Source organism: Agelaius phoeniceus, chromosome 6, assembly GCF_051311805.1.
Source record: "Agelaius phoeniceus isolate bAgePho1 chromosome 6, bAgePho1.hap1, whole genome shotgun sequence".
In the NCBI taxonomy this organism is placed as follows: domain Eukaryota; kingdom Metazoa; phylum Chordata; class Aves; order Passeriformes; family Icteridae; genus Agelaius; species Agelaius phoeniceus.
The window spans coordinates 9,310,891-9,335,305 of NC_135270.1; the positions used below are offsets into that span (position 1 = coordinate 9,310,891).

Sequence of the window (24,415 nt, forward strand, 5' to 3'; positions counted from 1 at the left end):
TGTTTTGGCAAACACTTTATGAAAGTGCCTGTTCTGGGAAAAAGAACAAGAGGCAGCTGGCACAGGAACACCTCAGCTTCAGGAGCTGGCCAAGTCCAGGTCTCCCTGAAATTCATGGCAAAACCCTCCCCAAGGGCAGGGCCCATTATGGGCTATTTTTAGGACCTCTTCAGGCAGTTCATAGAAGGGAAAGATTTTATTTTCCTTTCTTTGGCAACGTCACTCTGTAAGGAAAGTTACTTCAGAAATGGGAAAGGAATGAAAAGCAGCACTTGTCCAGCAAAGTTCTTGTCCCCAGCAAGGCAAAAATTGATTTTATCACACAAATTTGGAAAGAGCTTTAGTGTGGGAATCATCTGTGGGAATGATTATCCCTTAGTCCTAGTAGCTGGTGGGTTTGAACATTCATTCACATTGCCATGAATTATTTTCTCCAAAAACCCTCAGAAAAAGGCCCTGGACTGCAATAAACCCATTATTTACCAGCAGTATCCAACATTACAGCACTGCACCCAGAGTGGCTCCAACATCACAAACCAGAGGGAAATTCAGGTCTTAAATGCATCAGGAATTGCATCAGTTAAAACACTGGAATTTGAAGGTAAAGAATTTTAAACAAATTTCCTCAATTTGCTTGATCTCAGACCGAGTGAAGCCAAGCATTTAAATCATGAACTGTGGCATGAGCACACTCTCAGGGCAATACTTACCCAGGAAAAGCTGCTTCCTAAATGACATGAGCTCACCTCCCAATACATTTTTATCAGCTTCTGGCATGAAGTTCACAGGATATCTACATTTGTCAAGCCACTTGACTTTTTTCCCAGTTTGTGCCTATCACAGTGACAGCACAAAGGCCTGAAGAAAGCAGGACAGAATTTCAAACACCTCTGGATCCTTTCCCACTCACTGAGCCTCAGGACAGAGGGTTGTTTTCTCTCCCCCCAGGTCAAAAATCCCTCCACTGGATGAGTAAGACTGGAAGGACTGAAGGGCCATTGTTGCCTTTGGAAAACATTCTGCTTCATTGTAACATAATTAGCTAAGAAAAGCTCATTACCATTCTGCTAACACCCATTTTTTTGTCATCAGTACTCAGGTTCCCACTGTACCTGGTGTTTATGAGTTATCTCAGTATTTGGGTGACACCAGGGCTGAACACAGGGACTGAATCAGCCACTCAAGGAGATGAACCATCACTATTTTTAAAAAATCAATTATAGCAGAATATATTTGATTTATGTAAAAATCTACACCTTTACCAGACTAAGAAATATTAAAGACCATCAAAAGAAGGTGGCTTACAGTATTTACCTGCAGCAGTAACTACCTCTTTAGCAGATAAATCACTTCACTAAAATATCTCCAAGTCAACCTTGTTTCTGCTCATCAGTAAAACCGATGGAATCCTTCCTTTTCCATATTCACTGGGTTTTCCTTTTCCCACAAGATTCTTAGCTGAGTTTATTGATTTGTACCTCGAAGCTGAAATATGTAAAATATGTAAGGTTGTGTCTTTAGAAGCTTGAATTTCATGTGTTCTGCAGCTGAGTAACATTTTGCCTCCGAGACAGGCAGTAACTAAGCTTCACCAAGAGAAGTGCAAGTGAATTTAAAAAATACTGAACCCTCCACAACTTATGAAAACTAAAAAATTACAAAAAGAATATAAGAAGTTGGAAATATTTATATTCCCTCAATTGTGAATTTATACTGAATCTTTAATCATCAGCTTACCTCACTACCACACACAGATTTGTGCATCTTGGTTTCTTTACAAACTTAATGGGAAAGAACCTTCTTAATTCTTTTGTTTTCAGCCCAAAAAAAAGAAAAACCACCTAACCAACCAAAGAAAATCAAAAATCCAGTAGTTCTTCCTTTATTGCACTCCATAAAACTTCTTGTTATAATCAAGAAGCCAATATACAGTAATAGTTTGATATTCCTTTAGAATTTATAGTGTAACTCTTAAAATAAAATTTGTATAGAAAAGATATCATTTACAACCCATTCAGTAGTAATCCACCATTATGTACCCACAAACGATATTAAATAACTTGTATGCAGCAGTTTCCTTATAGGGCAGAGGGGAATATTTTCTCCTTACAAATATAATATCCCACTGTAAAAGAGCAATTCAAGTCAACTTTGGAGCAAGTGTGATATGCAGGAGTTTCACTGGAGAAGCTCGAGGTTTGGGTGCAGTGTCCCAGGGATTTGTAGGACTGTGTCCAGTGCACAGCAGAAGAGCAGCATGTGAGGAGCCTCAGGGCTGGCACTGCCCACAGGGAAAGGAGCCTCCCAGGGAGGGCAGTGCATTCAGAGCACACCAGTGAGGCACAGGACAACAAGGAGGTGTAGTGTGACCAGGTAGGTGAGGAATAAATAGCGGGATTTGGCTCGGGCCGTCAGCAGCTTGGAGCAGTAAAGGCTTCGCCCCCGGAGCCAGCGGCGCAAGGAAAGGGCTCCTCCTTTCATCTGGGGAAGAGACAAAAGTTATCAGAGGAAGAATCAGGAATACAAACCAGATTTCTGGATTTCTGAGGCACTACAAACCTTTAGTGTCTGACACAGCAACCGACCCCAAACACAAATGATGCCAAATACCAAAGCATAAATGTTTGAAATGCCCCAAACCCAGCATTAATGAGGGGAAAGGGATAAATCCAAGCTGTGTATTATGTAACTCCACACACCAACATGCATACTGCATTTTGGGCATGCATAATGAAATGCAGAGTTTATTTAATGGCCACACGTGTAGCATAAACGTGATTACATACAGTTTTTAACCTGGACATATGCAGTGTGTTTTCTGGCAGGGTTTCCACACCTGCTGGTCTTGGACTCACAGCCCCCACAGAAAGAAATGAAAGATGTTTTCCCACACCTTTAAGGAGCTGAGGGTTTTTAAAGGCTTTCATTCCCTTACCTTTCTCACAACAACGTGTTCACTGGGATTGATAATTAAGGCTTCCCTCTCCTCCTCATCTTCCATCTGGACAGTGTAGTCACTGGGGACAGACCTGTAACTGCCTACTTCAAATCTAGAGAAAAATTCAAGGCACAGAGACAGGCACTGCTGAATTATCTCCTCTTTTAAGTATTGAATTGACACAAAAGCCATTATTTTGCATACTTAAAATGAGTAAGGGAAGGTGCCCACAAAACGCTGACTCACTTTATGCTGCCAAGTCTTTTTCAGTCTCTATTTACAATCTACTCTCAAGGTGCTTCATTTATTCAGAATTAATCCCCACCATCACCAGCTGACTGAATAGTGACTTTCAGGTGATGGTAGTGAGGGACCCTTTATTTATGCAGGTGCATAATGATATTTTCAATCTAACCAGTGGCTCTGCTAAAGTTGTTAAGATAGAAATTGTTTTCCCATATAACCTGGAAAAAAAGAAATAGCACCGACTACTAACAAATGAACAGTCTAACAGATGAAATAATGTAAAGAAAAAAAATCCCAAAGCCTATAACACTTTTTTGATCTAGTGTTTAACTTAGCTTTTTAACACATGGATTTTCACTACTTCAGGCACTGTGGGCTCACACACAGGTTGTTTATTATTATTAGTAGTAGTAGGAGTATCTCAAAAAAAATATCAAAGATCAACAGGAAAACCTCTCAGTAATCTCACCAAAAATAAAAGGTGAACAAATAGTCTGTGTTTTACCTGTTACTTCTCTCCTCAGAGAGTCCAAGAGCCTCTTCTGCAGCTTCTCTCCTCCTCCTCTCCTCTGCCAGTGTTTCTGTGAGCTGGGAGAGACTCTGCTGCATTGACTCATACTGCTGCTCAGACTCTGCAAGCCTGGGAGAAAATAAAATCTGAAATCAATGTTTCATGGACTCAAAAATTACTTACTTGTTCTTTTTTTATTAGGAGATCTCCTTTTAGCAACAGATTTAATTATAATGAGATGCTTCAGCTTAAATATTGAGATAAAGCCACCAATAATCAGTATATTTATGTACAGATACAAACCACAAGTGTTACCAGATGATAACAATTCAAGAATATGGCTTATGATTCATGTAATCCACTGTAAATCCACTCCTTCTCCATCTCCACACAAATGCCTCCGAGGGATAGAAAAGCATTACTTTCACACTCACAACACAGCTGTCAGGAAAATAATATTGCTAATACATGCTCTGAGTCCTGACCTTTTCCTGAGCTCATTTAGCTCCATATTGTCTGTCTCCACAATAATCCCAGATCTCTCCCGTGGCGCTCCAGGGGGAACTTCTGCTCTCGTTTCATCCTAGAAAATATTAAGGGGAAAAAAAAAACCAAACAAGTGACCATTTTTCTACTTGCCAGAAGTCTTTATTTCAAGTACAGAATCCATGGCACCACAAAACAGTGGAATGGATAATTATTTGTGCCACTTAATGTTTTCATTTCCAACTCTCAACAATGTCTGAGGGGAAAAGAAATGCATCTACACATGAACAACTCCAGAAGCAAGACAGTTATTAATTTATTCTTAATTTACAGTTCTTGTTTGGATTTATTTCCATTTATGGAGAGCAAGGGTTGTTTTCTATATGTATTAATATGCTATTTCAGGATGTTCTCTTAATGATTGTTAATGAATAACTAAAGCAGTACAGGAAAGCTTTTTAAGAATAAAGGAATAATGATGAATCATAAAGGACTGGGTTGGAAGGGATCTTAAAAATCATCAAGTTCCAACCCCAAATAATAATCTAACAGATGTGTATGAGGTGTTGGCAAAGGGTTCTGAAATGCTGAACTGGTGATGTAGATCTCACTTCCAAAAATATTACTCCATATTGTAAAGTGATATACAACTGATGTGAAATTATCACTAAATTTCCTGATCCACTGAGCAGTGATCATCCAGTTATCGCTGCCAGCTGCAGACCAACTCAAAAAAGATGTTTCAAAACAAAACAATACATAAAACAGCTTCCTTAAATGAAAAGTCAAATTTGAGCAGGTTAACAACAACAACAAGGACAGTTATCTTCAGTCACGGGCCAGAAAAACCCTGGGTCACTACAACAAAAAGTACTTTATTTCATTTTTAGCAAGAAAACCTGTGTAAGCACAGAAGGAAGAAACCAAAGAACCTTTCCATGTATCTGTTTACCTGGACTGAGCCTTGGAAAGATGTCACTTGCATTGCCTGATATTCCCTCTCCAGCCTCACGTAACGATTCTGCAGATCAGTGTAATGGAGCTGGTTGTCCCTCAGAGTCTGGGAAAGAGTCTTCAGCTGGGCAGACAGGACAGCATTCTCTTCTGCTGACTGCACAACCTGAGAGAAATTCACATCAAAGTCATTAAAATTAGCTCTCCCAGGAAATCCCTGCAGATTTGAGACCTGCTGTTTCAAAATTGCATCCACTTTTTGGCAAGGTCAGATTTCAGTTGGGATTTAAGATGTTTTATGGGCAGAAGAAATAATGAAAGCTGAGCAGTGATTTCCCTTGGCATCAGTACACCTAAACCAGAAGCTGAAATCTTGTTCCAGCTTAGACAGACACCTGTTTCTGTCTCTAATGAAAAATATTTGACTGTGAGTAGAAGTTCAGAGAGTCAAACAAACCTCTCAGAAAAACACCAAGTCAGGAAAGCCTGACAGAAATGACATTTAATTTGAATGTCCATGTTGAGTTCTTTTAAGATATCTACGTTTCAAAGTGAAATACCATTCAATCATGCAAGACACCACCACTTCAGCAATATTCCAACATGAGGCCAGCCCAGATTCACATGAGCTTTTCAGGATCAGGGCTGTTGCTCCAAGCTACCTTGGAATTCATCTGCTGGAAGTGCAGGTCCTTCTGCTGCATCTCCTGGAGGCAGTGCTGCAGCTCAGCCTGCAGCTGGTTCTTCTCAGCCAGGATATGTTTGATTTCCTCTGCTCCATCTGCACTTCCAACAAGGGAGGCAGTTTCCAAAGCCTTAAAAATATCAGGATATTCAGGGTAAATGGTGCAGGAGTTCCCTAAATAATCCACAGCCCCAACACTAAATACACCCTATAGAATTCCCTCTTCACATTATTTTCTTCTCACAACTTAATACCACAGTTGAAAGACACTTTAAATACAAGACTTTTTTTAATACATATATATAGTGTTAGTACTTGCATTAAAAAAAAAATTACCACAAAAAGGCAACCCAATCTAATTTTATTTTGCAAATAATGTGAAGCACAAAAATAAAAGGGGAAAAATAGCAAAAGATTAATATAAAACACCTTTCAAAAATTATTTTCAACCTAATAAAGTCTTGTATTCATGACTTGTAAAACAACTGTTTTGTAAATACTCATTTAAAGCAAAAAGAATCCATTTTGAAAAGAAAAAATTTATTACCAATTTACAGCTTTGGCCTTCTTTATCTCTGGCAGCTCAACATTTTGATATCAATCTCTAATAAGGGAGGGATATGTGCCATCTCTAATGCTTTATGGAATCTATTCACCCATACAATCATGAATAAAAGGTTTTTGCCACATAAAATACACCATTACCCACAGGCATTACTGGCCAATAGCTCTTACTCATGATTGTAATCACAGAAAATGAACAGCACACAAACTACAACTAAAATGCTGGTTTTAATGAAATTAAAATGAAAACTGCTTCCTTCATTTGGCACAGAGAAGGTAAATAAGAATATTATTCTAAAATAGCACTTTCCTTGAATCCTTCCTGACAGTCTACAAAACAGCATTTGCCAGCCTGGGTGTCAGCTGCTGCCTTTCTAAACCCAGGATTTTGTTCCTGGCAGAAGCCAGCTCCAGCTGCTCCAGGGGAAGGACACGAACACTTCCATTCCCCTTTCTCCCCCAGGCAGTCCTAGTCCAATCTGCAGTAACGTGGATTTAGGCTCTGAAGAATGAACTTCATTAAGTGTTTAAAATCTCTCTGCATCAACTATACAAACTGTGAAACCTGCTGCCCATGTAAACCACCAACTCTTTTTCAATTTCTTTAAAAAGGCTGCCCCTGAAAATGGGTTACAGCCATAATAAATCTCAATGAAATAAACCCATTTAATTTTTTTTCAACACCTTCCTTTTATATTCTGGATTTAACTAATTTAAGACAATAACTTATAGGATTACTACAGACTGCTCTTTGGAGAAGCAGGCTGCAAATTTCAGACAATAATCTGCTACCTTCCACTTTACACTCCTGCTACATTCCATGTTTTTACCTTGACTGGGTAAGTGCTGCCAGCAGGGAGTGACTTCTTCCCAATCATGTCTTGCTGCAGCCTCTGGAGCTCTGCAATCTGCCGGTCCTTCTCAGCCACTGTGATCTGACACTGATTCCTCAGCGCCTGGGACTCAGAGAGGAGGAGGTTTTTTTCCATTCTGAACACAAAACACCAGATGTTAAGCAATTCTATATTCTTTACAAATCAATGAAGAGTATGAAGCTGCACTGTTGTACCTTAGTCCAGCCAGCTCATTCTGGTATGATGTGATCTCTCTCTCAGTTTCTGCCTGGAAGGCTTTTGTCTGATGCAAAGCCTTCTCCAAATCATCAACCTTGGTCTTCAGTTTGGATATTTCAACAGCTGCAAGGCTGGCTCCTTCTTTAGCCTAGGTTTAATAAACATCATTAGTGAACTGGAATGAAAACTAGATGGGTGAAGTTTGATTAGAACTAAAATTCTAATTACAGACGAAGGTTTTCCCTATTTGCTTTGTTTAACAGAGTAATTACCTGAACTCCCAAAATTGTAAACACACCTCCTCTGGGCACACAATCTTAGCACTGTCTTAGCACTCACACAATCCACAAAGAATCACACACGCCTCTGAGCATTTTCTGCACAAAGAATAAAATGACAGAGCCATGTGGCTAATTACAACTTACCAAAGCTTCCCCATTGTTCTGAGGCACATCCAAACTACTTTTAACAGTGTTTTTCTCATTGATGCTGCTGCAATCAATGGGAAACGAAGCTGTGCCCTGCTTAGCTTCAGAAGTTACCTTCTGATGGCTGAGCTCCTGCAGCAATTTGTCTCGGTCATCCTGGAGACTGGCCATGGCCTTGGCAAATGCTTCCATCTGCTGGGCATAATTCCCACACTCAGCTGAGAGCCTGCTCACCTCCAGCTCCCGACTGACCAAAGTCCTACAGACACTTCCAAAGTCATCAGCCACCTGGGCAAGGCTAACCTGGCCTGCAGCATCAAGGACAGCCCCATGCAGAAGAGAGTTTTCTTTGAGGATACTAATGAGATGGGATTTAAATCCCTCCAATTCAGCTGCAAGTTCACCTCCTTTTTTTCTTTCTGTCTTGAGTTCAGAGGTGTATTTGTTCTGAAGAACTTTGAAGTCCTCTATGATTCGATCTCTGTCGTTCTGCAGAGCAGTCATTGCCTTCCCAAAGGCCTCATTTTGGGATCTCAACTCCCTGTTTTGAGACTGAACTTCAAGCAGCATCTTCTCTGCAGAAGCATCAGGCTTATCTCCATCCTCAAGTGTCAAAAGAGTCCCACTGTATTCCTCATCTGCATTTCTGCCTCTGGATTTCTGGAGCTCCTGAACCTTTTTCTGAAGCTTTCCTCCATGCTGCCCATTGGATTCTTTTTTCTGAATACTCTCACTACTTAGCAGCTTCTCTCCAGACTCAGAAACAAGTTTCTCTTTGTTTAGTGATGCAATTAGAGATTCTAAATCACTTACTTTAGATGCCAATTTTTTATTCTCATGTTCCAAGGTCACAGCAGCCCCCTTCTGCACTTCAGTGGAAAGCTGCATCTCTTTAATTTGTTTTTGAAGATTGTATTTTTCATGCTCAAGGCTTTTAATACACTCCAATTTCTGCTTAAGTAAGTCCTTCAGCTGATGATCTTTCAGAGATAAAACCTGGTTTAGATCCTCCCTGTATTTTATCAACTGTGCACTCAGCATTGCATTTTCAGAATGCAGATCATCAATCCGATTGAGGAGGACCCTTAACTCCTGTTTCAAAGAATTAGTCTCACCTGCACTGCTAAGCAGGAGACTGTCCCTCTGGTTTAAGACATCCTGGTGAAGATGTTCCAGCTCCTTGTATCTGGTAAAAAGATCATCCCGGTCGTTCTGGAGAGATGACATGGATTTTTTAAAGGCATCTATTTCACTGGCAATCACAGCCTTCTCCTGAGCTGCTTTTTCTGCTTTCACCTGGAGATTTCTCAGCTCGTTTTCCAGCCTCTGACAGGACTCCTCAGCTTGTTTTCTCTCCATCTGCAAAGACCTTACCTGAAGTTCATACTCTTTGATCTGATTCCTATGTTGAGTCTGTACCTGAATCAGATAGTCTGAAATTTCATCCCCTTTTGAAGAAATGAGTAAGGAAATTTCTTTGTCTTTATTATTTAGCATGACCTTCATTTGCTCAGAAATGGTCATCTGCTTTTGCAATTCAGCATTCATTTTTTCCTTCTCTGCTAGAAGCTCTTGCAATTCTTGCTCCTGTCTCGTAAAATTACTTTCCAGAGCTTTTATCTCTCTTCCTGCACTCTTACTATTCTCTATGAGATGATTTAGAGAATTATTTTCTTTCAGGAGTGCTTGCAAAGCTTCTTCTTTGGACTGAAGAACACTCTCCAGCTCTTGCTGTCTGTTAAAAAAGAAGGTGTTTTCTTCCTTTATCCTGCAGAGCTCTTCATAGCGCTGCATATCAACAGATTTTTGCCTCAAGTACAGTTCATCCTTTGTTTCCTCCACCACAGAATATTTGATATTTAGTTCTTGAATCTGAGTCATTTTATCTTTCAAATCATCTTGCAAAGCTGCTATTCTTTTGTTACTGTCTTCCAGCTGTTTCTCCTTGTTTTGGATGGCCTCTTTGAACTGCATTTCCCAGGTTTTCATCTCAGTGATGACCCTGTCCCTGTCATCCTGGAGGGAGGACATGCACTTCGTGAAAGCAGCCAGTCGTGCCAGAGCTGCGTTCAGCTCTGCCTGCAGCTGCTTGTTCTGAGTCTCCTTGGTGCTGACCTCCTCCTGCAAACCCTGGACCTCACCCATCACCCGATCCTTTTCTCTCTGGAGTGCACCGTGTCTTTCCTCCAGGTTCGAAATTTCACTTTTGTGAAGCAATTTCAGCTGCTGGAGATGAAATTCCAATTCTCTCTCATATCCCCTCTTTTGAAGCTGCAGTTCATCTCCCTTCTTCTGAAGTTCTTTCCTCCAGTTTAGATTCTCTTCTTTAAGCCTGTCCACTTCCCTTTTTGACTGATCCAACAGGTTCATCTGTGCAGTAAGCTTTCCCTTGAGATGAAGTATTTCATCATTTGATTCTGCCAGCTTTTCTGAGGCATTACTTAAGTCCTTTTCAAATTTTTCACTTTTTGACTGTGACAATTTCACAGATCTTTCCAAATCCAGGATCAGCTCCTGGAACTTGATAGAATCCTTTTGCAATTGGTTGATCTCCTGCTGTTTCTCCTTTAAGAGTTCTTGCAATTCTTTTGTTTTGTTTTTAGTCCCATTATTATCCCTCTGAGCACTTTTCACCTTTTCCTCAAATATCTTTACAAGATGGAGCTGCTGCTCTTCCTTTTCTCTAACTGCATTAGATTTTTCTGCTTTTAACTCTTCCAGCTGCTGTAATAACAAGTTATTCTGTACCTGTGCTGATTTCATCCTATCAGTAAGATGATCAACTTTTTTTACATGATTAAGCAATTCTGTCTCAAGAAATTCTCTCTCACTCTTTACTTTGTAAGAACTTTCTTGTACATTTTCTAATTCTTCCTGTAACAGGCATTTGTCATCCTCTAAAATCTTAACTTTTTCATTTAGATTAACAATTTCTTGTGTTAGACTTTTAAATTCCATGTCCAGCTTTGTTAGACAATGAGTTTTGTGGAGCAAAGATTTCTCAGTTTCTTGTGCTTTTTCTGAAATTAATTCTCTTTCTTTTTCTAGGACAAGCACAGCTTGTTCTTTTTCAGAGAGTTTATTCTTTAACACATTAATGTCCTTTAACAGTGATTCATTCTCACATAATGCATCGCTGATTTTGGATTGTGTATCATTTTGGTACACTTCCATTTGAACCTGTAGCTCTCCCAAGGCGGCTTTGGTTACAGTGATGTTATTATGAAGTACATCATTCTCATTCTGAATTTTCTCTAAAGCCTGCTTTAGGTTTTCAGAGGTTTGTTTCAGCTGCTCGTTCTCCTCCATCAGCTGGTGGTTCTGCTCAGTGAGCTCACACAGACGATCCTGGTGTTCCTGCATCCTGGCCTCCTGCTCACGGATCTGCCTTTCTGCTTTGCTCTGCAACTCCTCGACCTCCATTTTCTTGGATTCACCGAGTTGTTTCAGTTGGTTCTTAATAACCTCATTTTCATCAAGGAGATTATTTAAATGCTTCTGCAGAGCCTCCTTTTCAGACTGTCCTTCCCTGACTCTTTGAACAGCCTCTTGCTTCTCTTTCCTACTGACATCAATGACTTGCCTCATATCTGCCACTTTACTACTGATATTCTCGTACGCCTGAAGAAGCGATTCATACTCCTGCTTTAATTCACTGTGTTTAGCCTTCCAGCCTGTCAATTCAACTGTCTGAGAATCTTTTAAGGTATTTAATTGGAAAGAAAAGGCCTCTTTTTCCTGAACTATGGACTCCATTGTGGATTTCAGACTTTCACACGCCGCAGTGAGGTTTTCATTTTCAGTCAGCAACCTCGCATTTTCCGAAGCAAGGCTCTCCTCTCCAGACAAGGGAGCCACAGCACCTGAACTCTGCTTTTCTCTGCCAAGCTCTAACAAGTGCTCCAGCATTCCTGTCTTGTTCACTAGTTCCTCTCTTTCCAACATCAGCTGATCAATCTGCTCCTTTAGAGATTTATTTTCTCTCAGGGCTTCTTTACGTGATATTAAAGCCGCCTGTAATTTCCTTTGGAGGCGCTCTCTGGATCTCTCTTCTGTTACAGCTCTTTGCTCTTGGGCTTTGGAATCATTTAAATCTGAAGGTTTTGCCAGTGGCTCTTCCATTGTTTGCAATTGTTTCTGGATTTCACATTCTGTTGCTTCTCTCAGTTTAGTTTTCCCAGAGTAATCAGTCTCTGATAGTTGAAGAGCAGTGACTTTTCTTTCCAAGTTCTCTTGAGGGGAATTACTTTCTGAACCAACCTCTCCCAATTCCTTTTCAGTCCCATTTCCTTCCTTAAGCTCTTTGCCCAACACCACAGGTTTACTCATCTCAGCCTTCTCACGCAGCATACACAGCTCTGCCACAAGACTTTTGTTTTCTTCACTGAAATGTTCTACCTCCTTTTTCAACTTAATTAGTTCCAAATTGGACTTTTCCAAAGAGCTGAGAAGTTCCTCTTTTTCACTCTTCATGTGTTCAAAGGCTGTTTTGTAATGGTGGGCTTCTTCCTGGCCCTCATTTATGGCTTTGTTTAATAATTCTTTTTCCAGACCAAGTTTCTCTTCTAAATCTGTAAGTGAACATCTCAGTGCTTCTATTTCCTCATTCTTTCCTGCAACCTCTTGCTTAGCCTCAATTCGTGACCTCTGCAGTTCCTCCTGGCTCATCCTGTAATCATCTTCGCTTTTTTTAATAAGTGCTTTTTTCTCATCATTCATATGTTCAAGCACTGCCTTGAGCTCTACAGTTTCAGTCTGATGTGCTTTCAGCTTTTTCTGTAGGTGCTTTAGGTCCTCCAACAAGCTGCCCTGACATTGCTCCTCCTGTCTCAAAGACTTTAAACTGTTTGTTTCTTCTTTATCATCACCGAATTCAACCAATATTTTTCTCAGCTCTTTCCTTAACATCTCTGTTTCCTCCTGAAGTTGTGCATAATCACTTCTTAGTTCTTTTAGCTCAATGTTTTCACTTGGCACCGAAGTGACTGTGTTTTCTGACTCTTTCAAGGATGCAATGTGAACCTTGTTTCTTGGTTTGTCTGATTCCAGACTCCTTGGGTCAGTTTGCTCTTCTCCCAGCAGTGCCTTGGATGGAACCAGCTCCTTCCACTCTAACTGGTTAAAGCCCAGCTCTTTACATTTTGTTTGGAGAACTTCCCATAGTGCTTTATGCTCTTGCCTGAGCTGCTCAAGGTGGGTTTTTTGATCATCAAAATCTGTTGCCAGTTTCATGTGCTCATCCCTTTCTTGCTGGAATTTTTTCATATCTTCTTGCATTAACAAAAGCTCCCTCTGTAAAGCTTCTTTTTCTTTTTGTAATTGATTCATGACATTAACGTCACTGCTGAGATTCAGACACTCATTCCCATCTCCAGCACTTGAACGAGGCTCTTCCAAACTGGAATCTTTCAACAATTCTTCCTTCTTTTTAAGTTCAGACTTCACCTCTTCAAGAGTCAAGAGCAACTGAGAACGTTCCTCTTGATATGCCCTTGCTCTTTCATCAAGCATGGATTGCAGATGAGCAAGCATAGAGTCCTTCTCCCCTAAAGATTTTAGGTTCTGCTCACAAACATTTTGTTTTTCAGCTATGACATCATTCAGTTCTGCAATATTGTGCTGAAGTTCCTCTAAATAGGATGCTCTTGAAGATAAGGTTTTGGTCAGATCACTTATCTTGGCATCTTTTTCTACAAGTTGCTGTTTCAAAGTTTCAAGATGAGACTCAAAATCATTATTTTGTCCTTCAATTAGTTTCAGTTTGTCTGTTAACTCATTAACTTGTTTCAACAGCTTCTCTGCTTTTTTCTGCTCTTTTTCTACTTCTTCCTGTCCACTCTTTTCTAATTTCCCAACTTTTTGCATCAGATCTCTTCTTACTATCAATGCCGCTTGAAGCTTCTTTTTCAGATTCTCTTTTTCCTTGCCCATTTTCTCAAGATTACACTTCATCTCCTCTTTTTCATTCATTAAATCTTTAACCTCAGCTTCTCTACTGCTTAACATAACCTGGTTATGTTCCAGTTCTTTCTTACAATCTCCAAGTTCCTGCAATACTCGGTTTAGCTCTGCCACTGAACTATTATGAACAGCTTCAAGGTCTTCAAGTTTGGCATTTAATGTACTCCTCTCTTCAGAAAAATTCAGCATTTCATTAGACAATGACTCCATGACCTGGGTAACAGAAGAGTCTTTTTCTTTCATTTGCTGGCTTAGACCAGAAATTAAATCTTTCTGCTGACTGACCTGGGATGTTAAGTTTTCAATTAGGTGATCTTTTTCCCCCATTTCTTCAAGGAGATTTGCTACTTTTTTACCTTCAGCCTGCAGCTTTTCTTGACTAGTTCTTACCATTTCTTCTGATTTATTCATCTTGTCCTGAAGAAATTCCACCTGCTTATTTATTTCTGCCAAAGACTCCTCCCTTTCTTTCAGGAGACACTCTTGTTTGCCTACTGTCTCCTTGAGTGAGACCATTTCTTTTGACAGACATTCCATTTCAGACATGTATTTACCCTTCATCTTTTCCATGTCACTCTGCAGCACCTCCTTCTGCTTCTTAAGCGACTCCATACTTCTTAATTCATCTTTCATGGTGTCTATTTCTTTCTGTTTTTCTAGAAGTGCCAGTTGCAAACTTTCTCCTTCTGCTTCTTTGCTCAGAATAGCAGTTACCAGAGTGGAGAATTTTTCCAACTGAGTTTTACTATCAGTTGGCTGCAGTTCAGAATCTGACATTTGTGCCTTCTCTTCTTTACTTAAAAGCCTACTACTAAGTAATGGAGATAAGCTCTGAGTTAATTGCTCTTTTATAAGATCCAGCTCTTGCTGCAAAGACTGGATTTCGCTATCTTTTGATTTCATTTCACTTTCTAAACTGCTCAATTGCTCAGTAAGATCATTATTTTGTGAATTTGCCCTGTCAAGTTCTGTCACCCATTTGTTTTCTGACTCAAGCAGACTTAGTTCTAGAGTTTGACATTTAAGTTCTAAATTAGAAAGTTCTTCACCCTTCACACTAACCTGCATCTGTAACTTCTCTTTTTCAGTCTTCATCTGCAGTTTGACAGCATCTATCTGCATCCTTGAATAATTCTCACTGGTTTCTAGTTTTTCATGGATTTCCTGGAGCTCTTCCAATTTCTTTTGCAAATCAGTCTGAGATGCAGTAAGTTGTGTGTTTTCGGCCATCAGCTTACCAACATCATCTTGCAACAGTTTTTTTTCTTTCTCTAAAGACTCCACTTGACACTGCAGACTATTTATTAAAAGCGCGTTGTCATGGGAGTCTTGAGATGATTTGGAATTTACATTGTTGAATTCCAACTTCAAACACTCCAATTTCTCAGCCTGTTCAGCGCACGTCACACGCAGAGACTCCACAGCCAAGTCTTTCTGCTGGAGTTCTTGTTCCCGGGTATTTATTTGGTCTAGTGCTTTTTGGTGCTCATTTTTAAGAGAATCAAGCTCAATAGTCAAAGAATCAATTTTTTTCTGATGATTATCAAGCTTCCTGTTCTTTTCCTGAAATTCCTCACTCAGGTTTTTCATGGCTGTTCCACTTTCTTCTAATTTGGATCTGAGAACATCAATCTCACTAGAAAGAGCACTAACATTGTTCTCTGCCAACTGTACACTGGCATCTTTCTCCTTTAAGGAATTAAGCAGTCCAGCAATAATTTCATCTTTGTGCCCAAGAGCAACGTTCAACTCTGTTTTCAGCTCGTACTGTACTGCAATTTTCTCCTGAAGAGATAAAAAGGCATTTTCTTTCTCATGGACTAGCTCTTTAGAGTTTTGTAGTTCTTGTGTAAGTTCATGGACCTGACTTTGGAGTTGAGAAATTAAATGTGTCTTCTCTTCATCTTTTCTTGCTTTCTCTGTCAGAGTTTCAAGTAGACTTTTGTTTTCTGAAAGAGATGATTCCTTTTCTGATAAGGACTGGTCCATCTCAATTATTACATTCTTCTGATACTCTATTTCTTTTTGTAAATTCTCTTTCATTTCCTGCAGCTCCACCATCTGTTTCTTTAAGACACCACACTCAGTCTCTTTCTCTTGAAGTTGCATCTTTAAATTCTCACTGAATGCTGAAATACTGTTGATGGCTAATTCTTTTTCTGAAACAAGTACTTTTAGCTGTTCTGCTTCAGAGGCTAAAATCTGTAACTGCTTCTCCTGCACAACACAAGAATCCTGTAGGGCTGAAAGCTGTGCTTTTAAACTCATGCATTCATCCACCTTTTCTTTTAAAGATGCATCTTTTTTTGCAACTGAGTCATTCAACTGGGATGCTTGTTCTGTCACGTTTTTAAGCTGACTCTGAAGGTTAGAAATAACCTCCATATTCTCAGACAGTTGAACCCTAAGTACATCAGACTCTTCAGATTTATCTTTTAATAACTTAAATTCTTGTGCTTGCCTCTTAAATTCATTTTCTTTTGCCTGCATAGTGTGTCTGAGCTCATCAGCTTCAAAGTTCAGGGTTTGTATTTGGTGCTGGAGATCTGCAATGAATTCCACATATCGCTCTTCTCCTACCACTCTACCTTTCATTTCCTTAATCAAAGCCTCCTTTTCAGAAAGGAGACTTTCTTTTTCCTCAAAGGTCATTTTTAAGTTTTCTTTCTCCATCACCAGGCTGTCAATTTGGTCCTTCAAATCTAAAATACTATGACTTTGTTGGGACAGGTGTGAAGTTAAAGCAGCTACTTCCTCTGACTTTTTGATTACTGTAACACTAATTGTCTCTATGTCTGCTTTCAATTTTTTATTTTCTAGAGCTGATGTTTCTGCTTGGTGCCTTGCTGAAGCAACTTCAGACTGGAGACATTTACATTCATCTGACTTCTCATTCAATAACCTTGAAAAGTCCTCCTTTTCATGCCTAAGCACCTCCATTTCTTTGCTTAATAGCTGTAGCTGATTATTTAACCCTGTGTTTTCTTCTATTTTTTCAAATATTTGCTTCTGAAACTTCTCAAGTTCTGAACCCTGACTTTTCACAGCCAGGTCTCTTTCCTCTACCAACTGAGTTAATTTAGTCTTTTCATCTTTAAGATTTTTTATTTCATCCTGCAATTCTACAACACAAAGCTTACTCTCCTGCATTTCCTTATGCAACGAATCATTTTGAAGATTTTTCTCTTCTAGAGACTTGTTTGCAGTTTCAAAATCCAAAGTTATGCTTTGAATTTGTTCCTGCAGGAGCAAGTTCTTTTCCTTGCTATGGCTGAGCTCTTGGATTAGACCACTGCATTCAGATAATTTATTATTTAACATTTCTTCTTTTTTTATTTCTTCATCTCTAACCTCCTTCAGCTGAATGAGCAGTGATTGCACTTGTTCATGCAACTGTTGGGTCTGTTCCTTGCTTTCAGACAACTGCTCAGCCAGCACATTACATTCCTTTGTTTTCTCCCCCAGCTGTTCTGCAACTGAACTTTCCTTTTGCTTGGCAACTACTGACAGTTGTTCAATCTCTTTTGCCAGAGCGCTTTTATCACAATTTAGTACAGAAAGAGTTTTTTCGTACTCAGCAGTGCTAAAAGATAACTTATTCTCCAATTCTGTCACAGCCTGGATTTTCTTTAACAACTCACACTCTTTTACATCCAGGAGTTTCGACAAATTCTCATTTTCTCTGATTAGCTGTTCCTTCTCGTTTTCCATTGTACCTATACTTTTTTTCAGACATTCATTTGCTTTTATTTGCTCTGCCAATTCTTCTTTTTTCTCTTCAAGATCTGTCTGCAATTGGTTATTAGCTGAAGCCTTCTCCTGTGTCTCTATCTCCCATTTTTTAATTTGTTTATGCATTTCATTTAATTGGTCATTAAGTTCTTGGCAACACATCTCTTTGGCTTTCAGATCCCCAATTAATTTAAGTTTTGTCTCTTCATTCTGCTTCTCCAAAGCCCCAAGTTTCTGCTCTAATGAAACAATGAGCTCTTCTTTCTCTTGCAACTCTTTTTTAACTGTTTCCTTATGATCAGTATGTTCTGTGAGTTTTCTGGATAATTCAGCCAACTCTTCATCTTTTTTAGTATTTTCCAAAACCAGTTTGTTGTATGAATCTTTAATTGACTTTAACTCATTTTCCAATGTCTGTGCTTTGCTCTCTTTCTCTTTAAGCAAAGAGTTCCATTTTTCCTTCAGAGCATTGTTTTCCTCAAGCTGAGATTTCATATGTTCCATTTCTTTTCTTTGTTTATCCTCTGTTTCTTGCAGCTTTTCAGATGATTTAGTAATTTGCTCTTTCAGCAGAGCAATTTGTGACTCACACTCCGTGATCTTGTTATGGTACGCAACATTGCTGGCCTTGATTTCGGAGCGGAGATCCTTAATTGTCACACTGTTCTCAGTGCTCTGCCTGATTAACTCCTCGTTTTCTTTGGTTTTAGCTTCATTCTCAGCTCTAGCTCTCTCCAGCTCCATTCTCATGGCCTCACTCTGCTCAGAAAGGGCAGAGATCTTCACGCTGGCATCTCTCACATCAGCTGTCTGTACTTCCTTCAGCAAATGCATTTCCCTTTCAGCCTTTGATAAAGCCTCTTCCAAACCTCGCATCTCCTCCTCTTTGCATTGCACTTGATGCTTCAGGATCATAACCTGCTCAGAATATTCTGTCATGTTCAGAGACAGGACAGACATCTCCCTGTCTTTTTCTGACAGCACTTCTTTCAGATTATCAATTTCTCTTTCACGTTTCTGCAGATCTTGAATGAGTTGAGACCTCTCCTCCAAATGGCTTGAATTCAACTTGTCAAGCTCTTCATTTGTCTGGTCCAGGTCCAGCTGCATGGACTCCACCACGCTGTCTTGTTTCAAAGTCTAAACAGCAAGAAAATAATGTTACAAGAATACGCCAAAGACCTGTTAAAGGGAGAAGCTACACCCCACACAAAGGACAAGCATTTGAGGTAATCAGACTGTACCCAATGTAAAGTCACAAGATGTTCTTCTTTAGATTGTTTTAGCAAACAGAAAGCTCAGTGTACCAAATTTAAAGCAGCTCACGCTGTCACTTTTGCTGACACTTAAATGGGCCATGAAAAATGAACGCAGAATTTCTTCTCTTATATTATTTTTATAAATTACCTTTTCTTTCAGTGTAGCGACTTTTTCCGTGAGATCACTGATGGCTGTTTTCTGCTCAACATTCTCCACTTCATACACACTGCATTTCTTTAAGGCTTCATTCAGCTTAGTATTAAAAGTAAAAGTTCATGTGATAGAAATACATAGAATTCTATTAAAATTGTGATGTTACCAGTTATAATATTGAGTTTACACAACAGTGAAGTTTATACTTTTAAATTCATAAACAAAAACTTATCATCCCAGTAAAATGTAAATGCTTTCATGCAAAGCTGTGTTGGGTCTAAGAAATCCTTACACCAAAATTAATGAATGAACAAAATTAAATTACTTAACTTACTTAATTGTACTTACTTACAAAATTAAATTACAATTAAATTTTGTTAAATTACTTAACAAAATTAAATGAACAAAACTGCAAAGGACAAAGTACAAACTTTCAGACTGGGAAAATAGCAATTCTGTTGGGACACAAATCGAAAGTTATGGTTAAAGCCCATCAGTTCTAATAAGTGAAATAGTAACTATAATTTTAACTTACTTTTTGCTCAACATGCACAAACTTTTCCCCAAGCTCTTTGTTCAGAATATCCTTTTCTTGAAGCAGTTTCCTCAAAGTTTCAACTTGTTCCAGCTTTTCTGTGGTGCTCGCCAGTTTTTGTTCTCTTTCTCCAAGTGAATTTTCAAGGAAACTATTTCTGTCACTCAATCTGAAAAGAAAATACATATTTAGACATTTTGAAAACAAAGCTTGTGTTAAGTTTTCTAAACTTACTAAGCCCAAACTAAGAGAACCATTATTTTTACACTTTCCACTTAAACTCCCAAGTATAAAAGTAACACAACTGCAAATAGAAACACGAGCCAAGTAATTATTTTTTTCAAGTGTTTTGAGAGACTATATGCCTCATTAGAAGCTGAAGTTTAAAGCAGAGAAAGCCAATGGTGTGTGGTGGTATAAAGAACCTTGGTTTTACCCTTTAAGCTGCTCATTCAAGCCAGAGATCAGAATCTGATGCTTTTCCACATCTCGCATTTGTTGGCTGCGCAATTGGGTGAGTTGAGTTTGCAAACGCTCATTTTCATTCTGCAACAAAGCAATGATGGAAGAGCATTATCACACCCAGAGAAGTGAGAGAACTTCACTTCACTTTGTTCACACAGCTTTTTGGAGGTTTCAAACACAGTACAAATCTCCTACTCTAGTCAGATCCACTGCACCAATTCAAAAATAAAACCACCAAAAGAAAAGAAAAAAAAGAAGTCATACAACTGCAACCAACAACCAAAAGCAAAACACATCCAGAATCAACAGCAAGTAGGACAAACATGGCAAACTTGTCACCATTCATGAACAGAAGGTGGCATTTTGGAGAAGACAGAACACACCTGCACTGCCCTCAACAGCTGCCCTTCTTCCTCTACACCAAACGTTACCTGTATTGAAAGGCTTTGTTACAAGAGTCTCAATAATTAATGTAAGCTTATCTCTCATCTTAAAACCAGTCATTCTTTTTTATACACGTGCAACTTAACAGTTAAAGAACTATGAGTAATGCACCAAGAGTCTGAGTACAAGATCAGCTGTGCCACTCAGTGAAAATATGGTTCCCAAATTACCACAGTAATTTGTCAGTCAGGCAATACTAAAAATAACTTTTCCTTTTAAAAGAACTCTACTGTTCTTTGTGGGGCCTTCAGTAAATGGTTTTAAAATATAACTATGTGTCTAGATAATATCTGGAGTTTAGATTGCATGTGTATTTATTTATATAAAATTATGGATCATTTTTATATAAGCATTTCTTCTCTAAAAATGTGTACATATATATATGAAAAATTAAATACACACACTCTTACAGAAAAGAAACTTAAGAGATATAAGGAGTGGGAAATTCAAATGTGTCATAACCAAATCTAATACTGGACCTTCTGACAAAGGCAAATTCTTCTCCACAAAGAATTATGAAAATCATGTTGTCTTTTTACTAAGTTTCTAGAACAAATAAAGCTTAATCCTAATCATAATTCTCCACATGCTGAACAAAAGCAACAGGCTTCAACCTCAAAGCATAATACAGGATGTGCGCACTCTGACAACATAATTAATGAGTGTAAATTGGGTTTCAGCCATTTTTTGTCAGCTGCCAATTGATGGGTTAGTGTAGGCTGTGATATAAATAACATAAAATGATTCTCTTGCATCATCAGGTTTACACAACCAAAGCTCACCTGGAGCGCCTCCATTCTACCTTGAAGCTGAAATCTGTCTTCCAAATCCTGACAACGCTCTTCCAGAAAAAGTATTTGTTCCTGCAGTTGGTTTCTTTCCAATTCCAGCTCTTCAACCACACTCCGTAAACCTACTCAGGTCAAAGAAGGAAAATTCTTTCAAGAGAAGTCCACCAAAATTCCCCAAGTCTAGAAATGGCTGCAGCTCTTTATTCAAAGTTCTCATCAGTGTTGGGCACAAACAAATCTCACCGATTTCTAGCAGAAATGCCTGAGCTACTACATCCCCAAAATTTAGATGGCAAAAGTACCCTTAACTATTGGAAAACCAAAATAAGTTGCAGAGCTCATGAACTCAGAGGACCTAGCAGAAATATTTAAATATTGAGCCACCACTACTGTGGCTCAACCAATAGTGTGGCTCATGTTACATTAACCACAAGTTGATCAGGTGCTTACAGGATCACATATTAATAAATTATTAATAAACTGGTCTGGACTGACAATTTGTAAGTGAGCCCATTCCATCTTAACAATAAGATGTATTTGCAATCTTTACCATTAATATAAAATCATCAGCATTAAAAACTGAGAATTGCATTTTTAAATTAAGCAGCAATAGAACGGAATTTTGGTTTGCAACATAACTGTGATATAAACTGGAAGCACATTCACAGGAAGAACTCATAACTTAAAACAAACACATGATCTTGCCACATGGGATATTTGATGGGCATCAAAGCCCATCCAATTCCAGTGCTCAGCCATATTGATGCTGTACTTGTGAGCCAGAACTAGGCAGTTCATCCAGCACGCACATGCTTGGAAACAAAAAGGAAGAAAACACAAGCCAAAAAAATCCAACAAAGATTAGAATACACCACAAATGGGCTGTTAGCTGAATTTGAAAACAAAAATAGACACAAAATGCAGATGCTGTGTGCATGCTTTCATCAACTGTCTAGTCGCTATCACACCTGCATTGGGTGAAGGGTACTCTGGCCACCAACCTCCCATGTTTTCTCCTTCAGCTGAGTCAGTGCTATCCAAGGTGACATTCAGTTCTTGGAAGCATTGTTTGCCATCGAAGGGGAATTCTTCCTACACACAAAACATGAGAAGGAAGCTTAACTTAAAGAAGGAAGCAAGCAGGGGTAAGATAATTCAGCTACCAAAACCACAGTTTCAATCCAAAATCCCAAAACTCAGCACTGATTTAGGCACTTAAATGCAAGTACGTGGGATTGCTGTGAACTAGAGTGGCCTGCCCAGCTTCCAGATATTATGTCCACAAAAGCCAGGTCTCCCACAGGTTCTTTAAGATAGCTGCAAGCCTTTAAAATCACCCCTGGCAATCTGAGAAGCTAATGGATAACAATGTTTGGATATCTTAATTAGTGCCCTGATTTCTGAAGTTGAGTCCTCTGAAGCATCAGTTAACTAATTATCTTCTTCCAACAGTCTGTTAATGGGACAATGACATCCTAATTCTTAAAAAAGTTAACATTTTTTCATGCAAGGTACACCACCACCTACCTAGAAGTCCACCTGAATGAAGTGGCACTAATTATTCTGTAAAGCTCCACCAGCAAAGAGATTTGTAAAGATTTTATAGAAGATAAAAACAGACTTAACATGTGAAGCATTCACATGGCTTTAGGCATGGGAATTACTCCAGAGAGAATCTTGTGATTTTTCAGTGGAAGGAGTAAGAGGTGTGAGAATTTCCCATCTTCTGGCTCTGTACATGATCATTAAATTTATCAATGTTTTCAGTTCCAACAGCTATGTTCTTAAGCTCCTAATGTTTTAAAGACTAAAGCACCCCATAAATAACAGTACTTTCCACAGTTTTGTTAATAGACAGGTAAAAATAAACTCACATCTCTTTGAACCTACCTGCAGCTTCCTGCTGGTCTGACTGCCTTTTCTTCTTGCCTGCTGCAGCCTGCCCACTCCTTGAACTGTGGCCAGTTCCTCCTCCAGCTCCTGCTGCCCTGAGACTATGGCTGGATCGGAGCAGCCAGGAAAGAACCAGTCATCCTCAATCAGTTTTGTGCCACAGGAAAGCATTTACATTTATATCAGACACTACTACATGAAAAGAGACCAGGGACAGGCTGAAGTCCCTACAAATGACTGACAGGAACAAGATTAAAGATTAAAATCCACTGCGTTCACCTTGTGATTTCCCTCCAACATTCCTATGTAGAACAAAGTCTGAGTATCATCTCACTAAGAAGAAGCAAACCAAAGTCTAACTTCACTTCTTCATCAGCTCCAAAAGAAGACTTTATACAGGAGGGTGGAAAGGGTGAGGTGTTACCATGCTAAGAAGGAAAGCCAATCGATTAAAATGCCAAATTACATCTCAATTCAATTTACTAGGTTCAAATATACTTAATTTGTCTGATAAAAACCACAGCTTTTTCAGCTGATGACTTTTTAACCTCAACAATCACATTCATTTTTATAAAAACTTTAATTTTAGTAGAGGCTCTAAAGCCAGATCATTTGAGGAAGTCACAAGCACGTGTTACACTGGCATCAAACCATCTTATCATAAATTAGTAACATCATTCTTTTCAGGACAAATACAGAATCACTAGTTAATAAACACACTGAATAAACTGAGAATATGAAAGCTTAGGTATGCATCCTGTTCATTGTTAGAAATGATTTGTCACCTGAAGTGCATTCCCATCTGTTTTGTGATACAACAAAACACATTTGGAGTAAAGATTAGGAAACAACACGTTCCATGCAAAGCAGACACAACAGCACAGCCAGGGAAAGGGAGGGCAAGTAAAGGTGGCTCCATATTTTAATTGAAGGTTACATTAATTGAATAACTACAAATTTGGCTTTCAGTTTAACCACACGAATCCACAGTTGTCCTCACAGCACACAAAACTCAGAGAATTAATGTAAATGCATCTGTGAGGTCAACACCAGGAACGATTTGGAGACTCAGCCCTACAAGGAATACCTTCCTTTCATTTGAGTTGGCCAAAGATTACTTATACTACAGATTTCCTTAACTCACAATTCCATAGCACCTGCTAGATTTAAATTCTTCCTGTAATTTTCCAAAATTACACCCCTAATGTCTTGTCAGAAAAGATTAGAGGGGAAAAAAGCTAAAGAAAAAAACAATGACCCTTTTCAAGTGGGTTTGATAAACTGGATTATACTTCT

At 39.0% G+C, this 24,415-nt stretch overlaps 1 protein-coding gene across 7 annotated transcripts in view; it reads right to left on the reverse strand.

Moving 5' to 3' along the window:
- Positions 1 to 1,854: 1,854 nt before the first annotated feature.
- LOC129121131 (uncharacterized) overlaps positions 1,855 to 24,415 on the reverse strand; it is a 34,283-nt gene continuing 11,722 nt past the window's right edge. The window contains exons 15-31 of one of the 7 annotated variants that reach the window (XM_077179606.1): positions 23,117 to 23,226; positions 22,195 to 22,318; positions 21,218 to 21,348; positions 20,375 to 20,422; positions 19,963 to 20,072; positions 19,527 to 19,695; positions 18,986 to 19,090; positions 8,189 to 18,718; positions 8,000 to 8,077; positions 7,454 to 7,605; positions 7,215 to 7,374; positions 5,798 to 5,950; positions 5,134 to 5,301; positions 4,181 to 4,278; positions 3,690 to 3,824; positions 2,936 to 3,050; positions 1,855 to 2,481 (exon numbers count right to left, since the gene is read on the reverse strand). In XM_077179606.1, coding sequence (XP_077035721.1) covers positions 2,323 to 2,481; positions 2,936 to 3,050; positions 3,690 to 3,824; positions 4,181 to 4,278; positions 5,134 to 5,301; positions 5,798 to 5,950; positions 7,215 to 7,374; positions 7,454 to 7,605; positions 8,000 to 8,077; positions 8,189 to 18,718; positions 18,986 to 19,090; positions 19,527 to 19,695; positions 19,963 to 20,072; positions 20,375 to 20,422; positions 21,218 to 21,348; positions 22,195 to 22,318; positions 23,117 to 23,226 — 12,545 coding nt within the window. In that variant the 3' untranslated portion in view covers positions 1,855 to 2,322. Of the gene's footprint in view, positions 2,482 to 2,935; positions 3,051 to 3,689; positions 3,825 to 4,180; positions 4,279 to 5,133; positions 5,302 to 5,797; positions 5,951 to 7,214; positions 7,375 to 7,453; positions 7,606 to 7,882; positions 18,719 to 18,985; positions 19,091 to 19,526; positions 19,696 to 19,962; positions 20,073 to 20,374; positions 20,423 to 21,217; positions 21,349 to 22,194; positions 22,319 to 23,116; positions 23,227 to 24,415 lie in introns of all 7 variants that reach the window. The other 6 variants (XM_077179603.1, XM_077179601.1, XM_077179604.1 and 3 more) reach the window with 6 other exon arrangements.